Source organism: Bacillus rossius, chromosome 6 (genome assembly GCF_032445375.1).
Source record: "Bacillus rossius redtenbacheri isolate Brsri chromosome 6, Brsri_v3, whole genome shotgun sequence".
In the NCBI taxonomy this organism is placed as follows: Eukaryota; Metazoa; Arthropoda; class Insecta; order Phasmatodea; family Bacillidae; genus Bacillus; species Bacillus rossius.
The window spans coordinates 6,240,135-6,256,867 of NC_086334.1; the positions used below are offsets into that span (position 1 = coordinate 6,240,135).

The 16,733-nt window shown below is 42.9% G+C and overlaps 1 protein-coding gene across 3 annotated transcripts in view; it reads left to right on the top strand.

Annotated features, from left to right (window-relative positions):
- The window catches only part of LOC134532556 (ileal sodium/bile acid cotransporter-like), a 45,859-nt gene that overhangs the window by 14,437 nt on the left and 14,689 nt on the right, over positions 1-16,733 (top strand). For all 3 annotated transcript variants that reach the window (XM_063369074.1, XM_063369073.1, XM_063369075.1), the window contains exons 2-3: positions 8,611-9,166; positions 15,821-15,995. In XM_063369074.1, coding sequence (XP_063225144.1) covers positions 8,618-9,166; positions 15,821-15,995 — 724 coding nt within the window. In that variant the 5' untranslated portion in view covers positions 8,611-8,617. The remainder of the gene's footprint in view (positions 1-8,610; positions 9,167-15,820; positions 15,996-16,733) is intronic.

Here is a 16,733-nt window from a genome sequence, read left to right on the forward strand (position 1 = left end):
TTAATGACTACTGAGCTGGATGTGCAGGAAACCACGACGATCGACGATACGACCTCGATGGAGACTTCAATGGATGCTGATTTGACAACTAGCGAACATCGGTGCTGTTACTGTGACAAGATTTTCTCAAACAACAGCAATGCTCGGCGACACGAGAGGAGCGAATGTGCCAAGAACCTATATCGTAAAATGTTTGTTTGTGAGAAATGTCATAAGCAGTTTGCAAGAAAAGATAATATGAAAACGCACATGAAGGCATGCAAAGGTCCTGCTGTGCGGCAGAAAGTAAAGGTTTCGGCGCAACAACGATGCATCGATGTGCATAAGAGAATGCCTGGAAATGGTACTACTGTTGCAACGCCTGTATCTGGATCGGGTCTGAAAGGATCGTCTTCATCACCACGGTATCCTTGCAGCTACTGTGATACGTCGTTCGCATTTTCCCATGATGCACGAAGACATGAGCGGAGCAAATGCGCGAAGAATCCTTCTCGCATGAAGTTTCGATGTGATGAGTGCCTTAAATGGTTTACTCGAATTGACAGTTTGCGACATCATGCGAAAAAATGTAAAGGTGGAGTCTGTGCTCCTACTGCTGAACTACCTGCCGACATTTCGACTCCTCGCTTTAGATTGGAGACACGAAAGCGTACAACCAAAAAAACAGATGCCCAGCAACCGATTGTTATGACGTCTGAACATGGAACTAAACCTAAGACTGTGTTCGTAGCATTACAAGTGAACGATAATGGCTTCTACTTGGCGCAGTCTGCATTTCGTGGAACGTTGAAAGACTACTATTATCTAAATACGTTCGGTGAGTCGAAGGACATTTGTAATTTTCTTGACGATATCAGACAGAAGATAATCAATCAGCTTACTGATGATGTAGCAACAAACGGACCTTTGAAATATAACTTGTGGTTGGACTGTATATATGGAAAGCCATATCCGTTCGATGACGAAGTGAAGAAGTGTGCATTCAAGACATCTGCTGCAGTAATTTACAGTTCTGACGATGTGAAGCAAACTGTTAAAAACGGTATCCAGAAACTCTGTCAAGAAGAGGTGGACTATGTCTGTAAAGGTTCTGGCTGGACTCTGTCTAGTATAAACCGATTGGAGCTAAGAATTAGTCATTTCACACCGCTGCCGAACTAAATGATTATAAGATTGTTGGCTTTCGTAAGTGATCCTGTAGTAGAATAGAAATTATGTAATAAATATTATGTTTGTAAAAGAACTTGCGGTGTTTAATTCCTCGAACCTGTTACTATTATGTTAAATTGATGATATATTTAATTTTTTTTGCATCATCCTAGATCGTACCAAGGACCTTAGTCGATCTAATTAATCAGTATATTGATCGGAAATTTATTTAATGATTTCTGAACTTTTTCCCGGATCTCTAGCATTAAAATTACACATTTCCAATATGGTGGTCTTGATGTCTGATAGGATGGTGGTAGTAGAGGATTTAAAGTCTCTTTAAGAATGTTGAACATGGTTTATTTAAATTATTTTTTTTACATAAGATTAAACATTATTGCATCGATCGGGTATCGAACCGAGGACGGGAATCGATCGAATCAATATGTAAATTAATGAGTGATTTATTTAATGAATTTTGGAACTTTTCCCGAATTTCTAGCTAAATAATTACGGATTTTCAATATGGCGGCCAAATGACAAGATGGCGGATGTCACAGTAATAAATGATTACTGCACTCTAGCGGATACGAATTAAACTAACATGTCATCGGCGCACTCTAGCCGACGATACAATGATGATGGCTTCCAGCATCGAAGACAAGATGGCGGTCATGACGTCATACTAGATGATGATAAAAAGTGGTGGGAGTCAGTATGCCTGCAGCCACCTCGGGGGAAGGATCGGTCGCCATTTTTATTTTTTTTGCACTCGTCGGGTTCGAACCGAGGACTCCGAGCTCCGTGTCGTAAATGTTTGTTTTTTAAATATTTTATTAAAAATTTTATTATTTAATTTGTTTTATGAATTTTAAATTTTTTTCATTAAAATCGGATAATAAATTTAAAGATGGCGACCGTAACGGAAATTGCAACGATGACGTCATAATTCAAGATGGCGGTCATGGTATCCTTATTCCTAGAAATGGCTTAACTGAGGCTTGAGTTAAGGATGCTTAAGCCAGTTTTAGGAATTTTCAGCCGCTGGGATTTTTAAGGACTAAAAACGGGAATTTTTCCCTCGAAACGGGAAATTTTTCCCTCGAAATGAGAAATTTTTAGTTTGTGGAATTTTTTGAGATTTTTTGGCGGAACCTTTTTCCACAGAAATGGAAATTTTGGCGATTTTTGAGGAATTTTGGGCAAATTTTGCCCAATTTTGGCGGATTTTGGCGATTTTTGAGGATCAAATTCAAGGTCAAGGTCAAAGGTCAAGGTCACAACCATTCAAGATGGCCGCCGTGACGTCACAATCCAAGATGGCGGTCGACAATCTTCAATCCACAGCCTTAAAGCCTGTTTCCGGAAATACATTCGTATACTACTACATTTCAACAGCCTATATTTGCTTATGTAAATTTCCATTAATCAAATCCGTTTTAAAGCCGGTCTGCATATAAGATATAATCCATTTTAAGCATCAAATTATTTAAATAATTGTAATAAAAATATATATAAATAATTTATGCCCTTAAACCAGATAAAATAATTAAGAGAATCTATTGGTTAATAATGTTACACAGAATTAAATTTGGAAAAGAAATTACTTCTTGCATACTCCTCGGGGTTTATATCAAGAAGATAAAAGTTTAAATGTATGCCTATTAAGAATAGGATTAGTGCCTTCCACGGTATGAAGGTGAAAAGGACGTTTTAAACGTTCACCCAGGGAGTCGAACCCGGGCCACCAGCCAGACACGTGGGCGGACACAGAACTGTTGTATTGGCCTTTATTTAGCATATTTTTCCCAGATTAGAAGTATTATCTGTAGAAATAACAGCAAAACCCTAATATCTCCTATATGACTCTGTAATCATAGTTTTGAATTATCTTTCTAATTTGTCCATCCTCTTGAGCAGTTCGGCTGTCCTAAATGTACAATGACCAAATAATTTAAAATTTATTGCGTAGCTTTTTATTTTATTTTTAAATTAATAAAATACAACATTCACCAATTTCGTGCGTTTTTTTTTTTTTTTTTTTTTTGTGGAAGTGCGCTGGAAATGGTGGTAAATATACATGCACTGAACTCTGCTGATGAATACAGTTTTATTCCTTTTAATTCTACCCTTACATACGTGTGTCGTTAAATTTTATTTTGGCGTGTACTTTCTGTAAACTGTGAAAACAGTTTTACGGTCTTGCTTTTTATTTACGATGAAATTACTGGACAACTTCCAAGGTTAGAATTTTAATATAAATATGCAGGTATCTTATTTCGTAAATCATACAATATGTTGCTTGTTATGTCTTTGAATACTTTTCAATAAATATTTGCCAAGGTTTATTTCTTTAAAGGAAATATGACAAGTCTTCGTTTAATGGCACTGTCAGAACTACTGCCTACGTTTAATTTATTGCATTACTGCCCTGGATAGTTGTTTCACGTCATAAAAATTTGCGTCTATCTCAGTTCCAGGTGGTGTAAAATAAAATTTATTGTTATTATCAAGCGAGGTGAATGTTATTTTATTACCGGTAGTAAATTGTACCTAGCTGTCCAGAATAGTGTTTTTTTCCTCCACTGCATTCTTTGCGAGTAAGCTGATTGCACGCGAATAATTCACGTTCGACGTGAAAGTTGTATTTCTGAGTGGCCTTGACCAAAATATAAACTTTTTTTTTTCTGTAACAGGTAGCGGAAAACCGCACACGTGAAACTGCATGTATGTTTGGTAAAAAAAGAAAAGATTATTGTCTACATGAAATTTCGCAAAAACCAACCCCCATTTTCTTCCTATAAAACAGAATATTGGTACGACTGGATGAAACTGTGCCCAACTGATGAATAAAGTAAAATTCAAAATTACTTCATAAATATGTTTACTAAAAAAAAAAGGGACGATCACTGGCTGCATGAGAATTCGAACAACGTAACAATACCCCTTTCCCCCCCCCCCCTCCCTATATCTAAAATCTGGTACCTCTTGATAAAATTTTGCACACTTGTGCCAAATTTAAAGTCTACAACCGAGTTGTAAAAAAAGAGGAAAATTACTAATGTGCGCAGGCTTTCACGGCCATTCTCTGAAGTAGCTAACTGAAGTAGGTAACTGCTCCCTGATGATGGCGACTGCAATGTCGACCGAAACGTCGGTGAATTATTCGCCAAGGACACGGCTACAACCCAGAAGCCAAGCTACTTCAGGAAAATTACTGTCTTTTTTTTTTTTTACTTTGGCCACGGACAACAAGGAAGTGCAAGTGTTTGTTCGTGTTGGGGAGGTGTGTTCGAGAACGGGACAGTTCACACACCTTTCCCTCCCGCCCCGAGCCTTTGTTCGGACCCGGGAGAGACATGACTGTCTGAGGGATTGCTCCCCCTTTTGTTTGTTAACCCAGCCCTCTTAGCCGTTAGGCCCTGCCGGCCCGGGGCCCCCACGGGCGTGGATACGGGATACGCCGTATACGCGTAACACGATCAATTCAATTCAATAGTTTTTTATTGACACACTTTTTTTACACTTTACAGATCTTGTTATGCAACATGGCATTCCAGCACTCAGTGCTCTTTTACCTAATTTAGTATATGTATATATATACATTTCTGGTATGGTTATAGTAAAACAATATTTAAATTAAAGGAAATTTAAAAAAAAACCTTTAGCAATGTTTTTTGGAGCCTCTTTTGACTCAATGTTTTTGTTTTGAGTCCATACATAGAACATATTTACACTATATATTATACACACATTCATGTAACAGGAGAGGTGTTGGAGATCCGGCTGTGTCCAGAGACTGAGGCTACTGGGGAGAGACAGCAAGCAGCTCGTCCCTGGCAGTCATGGCACAGCGCGTGTTCAGGCACGTGCGGCTGGCACGAGCACGTGTCGCCAAGCACGTAGGCGAGGCGAGCCGCGGCGTAACAATGCTCCCCCCTGACTGCATCTTCACACCACGGGTGGTCGTACAAGGAGAGATATGGCGTGCTTGAACCTCTGTATGGCAGCATTAAAATAAATACATAGACCTATATATATTTATTTAGATTTAGTTAGTATTTATGACACAAATGTTCATAATATTATTATTATTTTTTTCTTATTGGTTGTAAATGAATTAGTTTCCAACCGGTGCACGTACTTCATGTCTTGATGTAAGCTTTTGGACATACGCCATGGCTAAGCACATGTATGTCTGTAAAAGAAAACTACAAAAAAACCAAAAGACAAAAAAACACAAAATAAGCAAAAATTGCTGTTGTCAACAGGATATATACACCACATAATATTCTTTAACAGGAATGTGGTCAACAAACAAAAACAAAGAAAAATGGACTAAGAGAACGGGAGAAAAAAAAAACACAAATAATGAATTGAACCCCAAAAAATTCAGCACAACAGTTGAAAACGAGACAAAAACCCAACAAAACGAAAATACGAAACAAACACAATAGTTTTCCAAAACAGATACAAGCCAGCACAACAGTTGAAACGAGACAATAACACAACAAAACGAAAAGACGAAACAAACACAATAGTTTTCCAGAACAGAAACAATACTTCATGTGAATTATTGTTTACTTTCTTACCGTTTCTTTTGCGTTGTTGGGATGATTTCCGTTGACGGGAAAACAACATGCATATTTACAGGTCACGACGGTTAAGTTTCACAGGTAACAAATGATTTATTGCGCAAATTCTCGACGTATTTTGCCATGCTCAGAATTATTTTAAAGTACTTCTTCGTTAAACTCGTTGTGTGCGAGTTTCGTATTACAAGCTTAGGCCCATTTGGAACATGAAAAAAAAAACAACATGAATGTGCTCGTTACCGAGGTTAGATGTTATACTCACATATCTGACGAGCACTGGAAGACTCGTTCACATTTTATTTTTTTGGTCCTAAATCGGTACAACACTACGCGTACATTTCTTTCACGAAAAACGTATTATAAAAATACGGTTTTAAGTTTTTGATATTAAATTTAAGCATTACGTTAAAATATTTGATTGTGAAATTTTATGTTTTTGTTACCATTTCTCAGCAATGAGAATTTTTTTTATTTTGTATTTTTTTACGTTAAAATCTACCGTGCCTTGCCTTAACGCGCACAGCCGCGTGTCGTTTGGTTGTATTCTTGGATTCAAACCTGTTAAAGATTAAATAATCAGCAGTAAAAGGAAAGTACAACGGAAATAGGTTTGAAAAGTGAGGTAAAAAATAAAGCTTGAAATAAGCACCATTTTCTTGGTGCTATGTTTATCATTATTACTTACATTATATATATATATATATATATATATATATATCATTTGATTCTCTGCCTGCTGGTGGAATCGCATTATTGTGAACATTCTCTTTTTACCCGCGTAGCAACCAAAAAAAAAAAAAAACGAACTATTGCATATAAAAATGAGAAAGTAATTTAATTTAAATTTAACATTCTGATGTAAAAATCGCTGTGCATAAACACATTTCAGAGATTTCACAGATGAATAAAGTAAGCAAAACACTTTAAAAGTATATTAAACATAATAGAATTACCATCAATGCGCCAAGTTTTATTATATTTCGAAAACCAAATTCCGACACGCATTTCAGTACCGCCGTACGCGCAACGCGTTGGAAATAGAAAATATTTGTAATCGGATGTGCTGTCGCGTCCGCCATTTTTGTCGCTCTGACGTCATGGATGTGTTGAACGTGATTGGTTGGAAATCTTCGCATCGCCGCCGTCGCGCTAATGTGATCGCAGAATAGCCTAAATGTTTATTTTGTAACGCGTTTGTACTGCAGTGTATACATAACCTACGGAGATAGTGGAACCTTTTTTTCCCCCCTGCGTTATCTTTGCACGCGGGATATGAAATACTGATGTGATTGTGTTTATCAGGTTATTATGATAAATCAACTTGACACTCTTATTTTATTTTGCATTTATCTGCATAGATGCACAACATATAAGAATTTGTGTTTGTTACTTAGCAGGTACTTGAACAAGAAAGATGGGAAAAATCATTTCTTAACATCGTACTTATATATAATATTAAAATGTCATAAATTATACCTATACTAATTATAATAAAAAATAAAAACAAAAATGTTAATAGTTTAACATTTTAACTAGTGGTTAGTGGTTGTGATACTGTATGCATGTCTACGTACCAGCGACTCTAAGGCCAGGGCACTAATGAAGTGAACTACTTCGCTACGTTGAGGGCTGTACAGTCTTAAGGGTTGTGTTACGGTATGCATGTCTACGCACCAGTGACTCGAAGACACTGAGGATGTGTTGGGGACTGTATAGCCTAGTAATTGCGTTACGGTATGAATGTCTACGCACCGGTGGCTCTATGGCCAGGGCGCTAAGGACGTGAACTACGTCGCTATGTTGAGGTCTATAGAGCCTAGTGGCAGTGATACGGCATGCATGTCTACGCACCAGTGACTCTATGGTCAGGGCACTAAGGAAGTGAACTACGTTGTTACGTTGAGGGCTATGCAGCCTTAAGGGTTGTGTTATGGCATGCATGTCTACGCACCAGCGGCTCTATGGCCAGGACACTGAGGTGTTGAGGTCTGTACAGCCACGTGGCTGCGGCACGACGTGCATGTCTACGCACCAGTGGCTCTATGGCCAGGACACTGAGGTGTTGAGGTCTGTACAGCCACGTGGCTGCGGCACGACGTGCATGTCTACGCACCAGTGGCTCTATGGCCAGGATACTGAGGTGTTGAGGTCTGTACAGCCACGTGGCTGCGGCACGACGTGCATGTCTACGCACCAGTGGCTCTATGGCCAGGACACTGAGGTGTTGAGGTCTGTACAGCCTTAAGGGTTGTGTTACGGCATGCATGTCTACGCACCAGTGGCTCTGTGGCCAGGACACTGAGGTGTCGAGGTCTGTACAGCCACGTGGCTGCGGCACGACGTGCATGTCTACGCACCAGCGGCTCTATGGCCAGGAAACTGAGGTGTTGAGGTCTGTACAGCCTTAAGGGTTGTGTTATGGCATGCATGTCTACGCACCAGTGGCTCTATGGCCAGGACACTGAGGTGTTGAGGTCTGTACAGCCACGTGGCTGCGGCACGACGTGCATGTCTACGCACCAGTGGCTCTGTGGCCAGGACACTGAGGTGTCGAGGTCTGTACAGCCACGTGGCTGCGGCACGACGTGCATGTCTACGCACCAGCGGCTCTATGGCCAGGACACTGAGGTGTTGAGGTCTGTACAGCCACGTGGCTGCGGCACGACGTGCATGTCTACGCACCAGTGGCTCTATGGCCAGGATACTGAGGTGTTGAGGTCTGTACAGCCACGTGGCTGCGGCACGACGTGCATGTCTACGCACCAGTGGCTCTATGGCCAGGACACTGAGGTGTTGAGGTCTATACACAGCCAAGTGGCTGCGGTGCGACGTGCATTTCTCCGAGCCAGCGCGCGGTGTGTCGCAGACGCGCCATGAGCCCGGCAGCGCTGCTGTGCTGGACCCTGTGCCTGCTCGCGACCTCGGCCGCGCAGGCGCCGGGCTTCTGGAACGTGACCTTCGACCCGCCGGCGGTGCTCGGCCTGCGCACCGGCTCCCAGGCGCAGGTTGTGCTCACGGCGGGCGAGGTGCCCGTCGACGGCGAGCCGCAGCTGTGGCTGGCCGTGGCGCGCGGCGGCCGCGTGGTGTCCGTCGGACCGCCGACGGCGCTGGTCCGGTCGGACGCCGGCTGGACGAGCGCCTTCAACGTGACGGGCAACTTCCTGGGGTACGCGACGCTGCGGGCGCAGCTGTCCGCGGCGTCGGGCGAGGCTGCTGTCGCCGAGTCGCGCGACCTGGAGGTGACGGTGATCCGCCAGGACCGCGCCATCGACCACGCCTTCACGGGCAGCGTCATCGTGCTGGTGTCCGTGCTCTACGTCAACTTCGGCTGCGCCGTCGACTGGGCCGCGTTCCGGAGCACCGTGCGGCGGCCCGTCGGCCCGCTCATCGGCTTCGTCACGCACTTCCTCTTCATGCCGCTGGTGAGTGCGCTTTCGATTCATTTATTTTATGACGTGACAACGTCTAATAGATAGAGACCGGAAAAATTCGCGGATTCATTTCGCGATAGGCTAAAATACAAATAGTTATAGCTCAGTGCTTCCTCTGCTATTGGTTCACAACTCACCTGGATGACACTTGGCTAATGAGAAACACCCAACCAAAGCTTTATCGATTCACCGGCTGCTACGTTGGGACGTCTCACAAAACAGCAGCCAATGAGTGGGTGACATTTGACCGAGTGTACGCAGAACTATGGAGTTCATCCTGGAGGTCATTGCACCCGCGAATTTTTCCGGTCCCTACTAGTAGATAGAGACCGGAAAAATTCGCGGATTCATTTCCTGATAGTCTAGAATCCAAAAACGTTTGCCTTTTTACGGCATCAGTGATTGAAACACAGTTTATCTGAATGACACTCGGCCAATAAAAAAAAAACCTTTAACAAAAGAAGTATCAAATCACGAACATCCTAGTTAATAGGTGTCACGAGTCCGTAGCCAATGAGCAGATGAAATTTTCCCGCGTGCATAGAGGATCATGGCGTCTATCCTGTAGGTCATTGAAATCGCGAATTTTTCCGGTCTCTACTACTAGATCGATGAACGCCGGCTGCACGCACGAAAAAGTGTCCCGTTACACACATAGTCCCGTTACGCTGTGTCCCGTTACGCTCATTGTACGCTTGCGCCGCATCTATCTCTCTTCCACTCGATTGGAACAACCATCGATTTTACTTTTTCCAGGCACATTAAACTTGAAACACTCCCATTTGTTTCCTACATTTACTATCATCGTCCTATCCTTAACAGAATAACACATATCGGAAGAAGTTAAATAGCAAACATGTACAAAAGTTATAGTTAAAATAATCTCTTCGTTAAAGTAATAAAACATATTTGAATTAATGAGTGCAAGTAAAAGTAAATTTATCAATTAAATTGTAGATTTCATTTCACTCCTTCTTTGTATCCATACAAAAGAGTGATAATTCAATAAAAATGATTCAATTTTATTCATAAAAGTATGCAATCATTTCATCAATGTTTTGTTATGACGTTGTCACGTTAAACTATCGTCCGTAAACCGACTTTACAGACAAACAATATTTTTTTCCTAGCCTAAGTTAGCCTAAGTGTGTAAGGGGAGGGTCCAGGTTAGGGAAGGACCTAAGTGTGTCTCAGGCCGAAGCCTATACACTCTACCATGCGGGGTGTTAACCATGCAGTACAAGGGCGCGTGCATCATGTGCTAATAGGGGTTTATTGGCCAGCCATGGCTGCGATTGGCGCCATTGCTGACGCCCCATTCCCACTAGATCTCTTACGTTCAGGGATTTCTAGTGTTTCAGTACGTTTATCTATAGATCTGATACGTTAATGACGCGTCCAAATCGGAATACGGCATTTTGTAGGAGGAATTTCGTGAAAACGGAACATAAGTCGATGAACGGAAATGTGACAAAAGATGGCGGACCTATGTGTAGAAACATGAACTCGTACATAGTCACATTCGTAAACATTAGGGTACATAGTAGCTTGGCTTCTGGGATGTAGCCGCGTCCTTGGCGAATAATTCACCCACGTTTCGATCGACATTGCAGTCGCCATCATCAGGGAGAAGTCAGTAGGTAACTGCTCCCTGATGATGGCGACTGAAATGTCGACTGAAACGTTGGTGAATTATTCGCCAAGGACGCCGCCACAACCCAGAAGCCAAGCTACTTCAGACAATGACCGTAAAAGCCTGCGAATATTATTAGGGTACATACAGAACGTATTATTGTGCCAAATGAAACTTCATGATAGGAAACTACCCTGGAATATATTTGGTAAAGTAAAACAGTGATTAAAAAAATGTAATATTTGGTTCTTGTTTTAGTAACGGATTACTGGATTATAGGTTAGGTGCGACATGTTAGTGCGCACGGCCATCCATCAAAATCTACCTCCTCGCCCTTTGGAAAACCACAACTGCTTGTCCGTATTTTGAGTTTCAACTCGGCGGGCGTAGCCGTCGGAAGAGACGACCATCTGTCCTGACGGTGGCGGAAGTCAAGTGCTGCTCGGAACATCCCGTCAAGCCCCATGCCTTTCCGTCCTGGAGTGGGCATTTCCCGCGCTATCTTTAACGCGCTATTTTCTTTGGCACACTTGCCGCGACGCATTCGCAGCTTATTTGAAGCTTTATTTTTTTAAACCAAACTTTGAAGGGAAAAAAAATTGGCAATAACCACGGATGATTTGGCTGAAAACACACACACATATACGCTTCAGGTGGGAGATAGAACGCCGGCCCACTTAATTAAGCCTGTGTTGTTCGGGGACGTGGGTTCGCATCCCGTCCTTGCCCAGTACCTTGACCGAGTTGACACCTTGATCTTCGTCGATCATTATTTAGTAATCTGTAGAGACCTGCAAAATTCGCGGATTTATTCGGCGATAGGCTAGAATTCAAACACATATACTTCTTAGATGATTTTGCTTTTAGCTTACTGTTCATCTGGACGAATCTCAACCAGTTATAAACCCTCAACCAAAGAAGGATCGCATCACAGACAAACCAGCTGAGACGACTCACAAGTCGGCAGCCAATGAACTTGCGTTATTTGCCCGAGTGTACAGGGGTATGTGCAGTCTATCCTGAAGGCCATCGAAACCGCGAATTTTGCAGGTACCTAGTAATCTGGCATCAGGATGCTTTTCATGAAATGCCCGCAGCAGTACTTTGTGACGTTACCTCGTGTACGTCGACGATATGTACATCTGGCTGGACGTTTTATAAATGGTTTTTGAGTGTCTTACCTGTCGGGGGAAAAAAAAACTAAACTGAAAAAAATTCCCGCGGACACACGTCTCGAATTGAAAATATATTTCGCACAAGTTACGTTATGCACATTCATGTTTTCTCGACTGAAATAAGAATCTTCAAAAAATTTTGAAAGTGTTCAGATTGGCTTGAATGCGTTAAAATTCCACGTAACCCAGCAGAAACATTGTTGAGAGCGGTGTTAATCAAATGGCGGTCCGCGAGCCACATCCGGTCCGCAGAATAGTTCAGCACGGCCCGCATAAACCATCCTTCAACTTAAGAAAAAATGTTTCTTATATAATGTCATGTATTAGCCGTGTTTTCATGTACGTACAGTAACGTTGTCAGCTGACATCTGATAATATTCTCACAGAAATGTTCCTAATGTTAATACTATTTTTTTAGTTATTATTTTCTGTAAAAATAATTTTGAAAGACATATTTTCCGTTACTTTATAACATACCTACCAGTTATTTTACTTCATAGTTACAGAAAATATTAGACATAAAATTGTTGAAAAAATTAATGCTAATAAATGTGTGCCTGGCCGTCGGATAAGTTTCAAAAATAATATTTCGTCCCGAAAAGAGAGATGTTGGTCATCACTGGTTTAGGGCATAAAGCATTGTTAACACTTAACGGATAGTTTGTAAATCGTATGTAAGGCTGTGGTTTGCCTCTAGTTAGTTGAGTTTCAAAACGTATACTTTTATTTCGAAATCATGCCTCGTAGCAACAATATAACGCAACAAAAATACTTTTCTCAATTTTAAAATTTTACTTTCTAATAGATGCTTCAAAAGATGCTTCAGTTCAGAAATACAAATTTCCAATAAAACCATGGGTTAGCGAACGATGATCACAAATAAAAGTTTGTTTAATACATTTATCATGCGGTTTGATAATTATATTAGCGATAGCCAGTGGGACACAAACTTATGTCAATGGTTCAAAAGCGACCGACCGAATGCAAACCTCGCATATACGTGTGCATACCATCAGTTCTATTCCTGGAAGAAGACTCGTAAACAAGGGTAGTGCAAGGTCAAGATATGATCCCTCTCTCTCTCTCGCTCTCTCTCTCTCTCTCTCTGTATCTCTCTCTCTTTCTTTGAGCAGTCGCATGCAGTTTCTTACAATCTACCCGGGAACTCGAAAACAAGTTACCTGCGTACTTCCTATCTATGTTTTGCAGTTTTCAGCTACGCACTACAGCAACGCATGAATGTCACGTCAAGAATGCATCAAAAAACAGAGCAAAAAATATATAAGTTTTTTTTAATAAGTTGTAGCAAATTAAAGGGAAGCCGTTCATGTGACATTTGGCCAGCTTTCTTGGAAAAATATAATAAAATCATAGCAACAAAATACTCAACCATCTACAAAAATGTTTTATGCCATGTGCTCGTTTTCCCATGGCTGTCGTGGACAACACTTGTGAGTTATTGTACTGTGCAAAGTAAAGTTTTTATTATTATTATTTCAAAAGGCTAAAAAAGGTTTGTCTAGTAGTGTTATTCATGCGATTTTTTTAATAGTTATAATTTTGTCAGTTAGTTTATTAAATCATAAGATGGGTGTACTGTAACTTCCTTATCATCACTCTCATTACAACACAATCATTATAATTTATTTTCATTTTTTTTTTTAATTTTATTTTGGCTCAACCTCTTGCTATACTCAGGGTTAATAGGGACCGTAACACTCAAAGGCAGAGATCAAGGGTACTTTGAAAATAATCGACCCAGGCCGGTAGAAAAACAATCTCATCTCTAGAGACCGGAAAAATTAGCGTATTCATTTCACGACATGTTAAAATGCAAACAATTGTATTTTATGCAACTTCTGCTATTGGTTCACTGTTAACCTGGAGGACTGTGGGCCAATTAGAGACCCTCAGTCAAAGCAGTATCGAATCACGAGTCTCCCGATTGAGACGCCTCACAAGTCAGTAGCCAACGAACAGGCGACGTTTACCCGAGTATGCACAGGATCGTGGAGTCTATCCTGGAGGTCATTGAATACGCGAATTTTTCCAGGCCCTAGTGATAGGCAGAGACCGGAAAAATTCGCGGATTCATTTCGTGATAGGCTGAAATTCAAACATGTGTACAATTCTGCTGGTTCTGCTATCGGCTCGCAGTTTAACTGGAGCTCCCTGGGCCAACGAGAGACTATCGACCAAAGAATCGTCGAATCGCAAGCTACCCAGTGGAGACGCATCACAATTTAGTACCCGATGAACACGCGTGTTTACTTGAGAAATGCAGGGGATAATGGAGGCTATCCTAGAGGTCATTGAATCCGCGAATTTTTCCGGTCCCTACATATGTGATGAGCGAACGAACATTCCGAGCCAGCATCACGGATCCCGGCGCTCCGCCGCCGAGGTCGACCACGGACGAGGTGTGTTTGTCCCGCCGGGCGCGGCCGCACGTGGGGCCTTGGGCCCTCAAGGTCACCGCCGGCCGCAAGGTGACCGGTCCGCTGCCTCGCTCGCGCGCTGCTAGGAGCGAAGAGGCGTGAGGCCGGCAACACACACACACTATATATATACACACACACACACACACACACACACACACACACCAACATCCCACCGTTGGACCTCAATTTTTTAACAATCCTCCTGTACCCTGAGCCCTTTGGTATCACCTCCCCCCCCACCCTTCTCCCCTACGTTTTTTACCCATAAACAAAAAAAAACTGGATTGATAAAAAATTCTAATCGACTGCCTGCTGCACCTGCCCTGTGAAGTCGGTTTTCATTTGTTCGTAAAATTGTATTTTTTTTTACCCTTTGTTTTTAGCTATATATTGTTACGAACGTGATAATGGCCGGGAAACGTGCAGGTGCATTGCTAGCTGGCGACTGCCGCAATATGATAGGCGCCGCGCGCGTCTGTAAGATAACAAGGATTGTCGCTTTCCCCCCCTCCTTCCCATCACTCCCCGCGCGGCGCCCTGCCTTTGACACGTAACTGACACTGGGCAGCTGGGAGTTACGCGAGCCGCCGACACGTGTTTCGAGAGATTTCTACCTTCGTGTCGGTGCGGAATGACGCGACAGGCCCCGGCCGCTCTCGTGAGTTCTGGAATTGCGCCGGGGCCTATATATATGCCCGAGGACCCCGGCCGGGGGGGTCAGTTCGGAGTGTTCAGTCGGGAGTTCTCCTGCGGTGGAGTTTCCGGGCGATAGTGCCGCGGGTGCCGCAGAGTGGCGAAGTCCTTGGACGAAGGTTCCAGGTCAGGGAGTGAGTGAGTTCAGTGGAGTCGGGAGTTTTCCCCCGGCGGAGTATTCGGGCGATAGAGTCGCGGGCGTGGCGGAGTCCCGAGCGAAGCTGCGAGCGAGGAGTCGAGTGGACCTCGGCGAAGTGTAAGTGCGGCGGCGGCGGAGTGTGGCGACGGAGTCACGCGGCGGAGACCCACGAGGGGTGCTGCGGCGAGAGTTGCGCTAGAGGTGCGGCCCAGCGAGGTGTGTGGAACGAGTGACTGGGGAATAGACCTTTCTTTAAGTGTTATTAATTATTTGCTATTTTAAAAGATTTTTTTTAAGTGACATAATTTGTGGCAATAAATAAAACTGTGTGTGATAAAAATCTTTAGTTGGGCTATCCTTTACGAACCCGCAGTAAATCGTAACAATATGTTAATTTAACATTTGTTTACGTGACATAAGAAATGTGTTAAAATAGCCTCCCCTCCATTTTTTTTCTTTCATAAAAGCAATTGTATTTTGGAAGTTCCCGGACCCCCAGTTCCCCTGGGAGATGTTGCATGCCACCCTAAGCCGCCAGGTGATCCTCCAACGCGGGCTCCGCAGATCAGCTTCGGGCTGGCGCGGCTGCTGTTCCCCGACTCGGTGGCACTGCAGCTGGGGCTGTTCTTCACGGGAGTGAGCCCCGCCGGCGGCGCCTCCAACATCTGGACCCTGGTGCTGGGGGGCAACGTGGCGCTCAGCATCACCATGACAACCATCAGCACCTTCGCCGCCTTCGGTGAGCCCTCGAGGCGTCCTCGCCAACCCACGTCGGAAGTCACGAGCAAACTTGCGAACTTCTTCCGCGAACACTTCACCTTATATACCTAAACAAACAGTTCTTCGTTAAAAAAAACCGTACCTTTAGGTAGATATCGAAGAAAGACTTTCAGTGGCGTAGCTAAGGTGACTGGCGCCCCAGGCCAGACTTGAAAATGGCGGCCCCTTCTGGATTAAAAGAGAGGGGGGGGAGGGTTCAGTAACAGCGAAACTGTCGTGGCGGCAAAACCCCCACCCCTCCTTCCCTGCCACCCGCTTGCTACACCACTGGTTACAATAGCACGCCTTCTGGATTTTTTTTATAATATAAAGTTTTTATGGACACGATAACTGCAGTAATTTTTCACGAATCACTTCCAAACTAATACGTAACGTATGGTAATGGAAAATCTCGGACTAGTTCGTTAATGGGCAAAAGATCACTAAAGAGGGAGAAATGGAGAAGGTTTTTTTTTTTTTGAAAAACAGGAAAGAAAAAATCATTGCAACTCCCATAATATGACATATATCGCAACTGTTTGAACGTATTATAACTCGTCTCGGAGTAATAGGTACTACCAAAAAACTTTGTCTAAATACATTTGATATGGCCAACCATAACTGCAAGGGGTGGACAAACGAAGTATGCACACCATCAAAACTAATCAAATTGTTTGTAACTCGTGTAATTTTTGTCTAAAACTTTTGTCTGAAACAA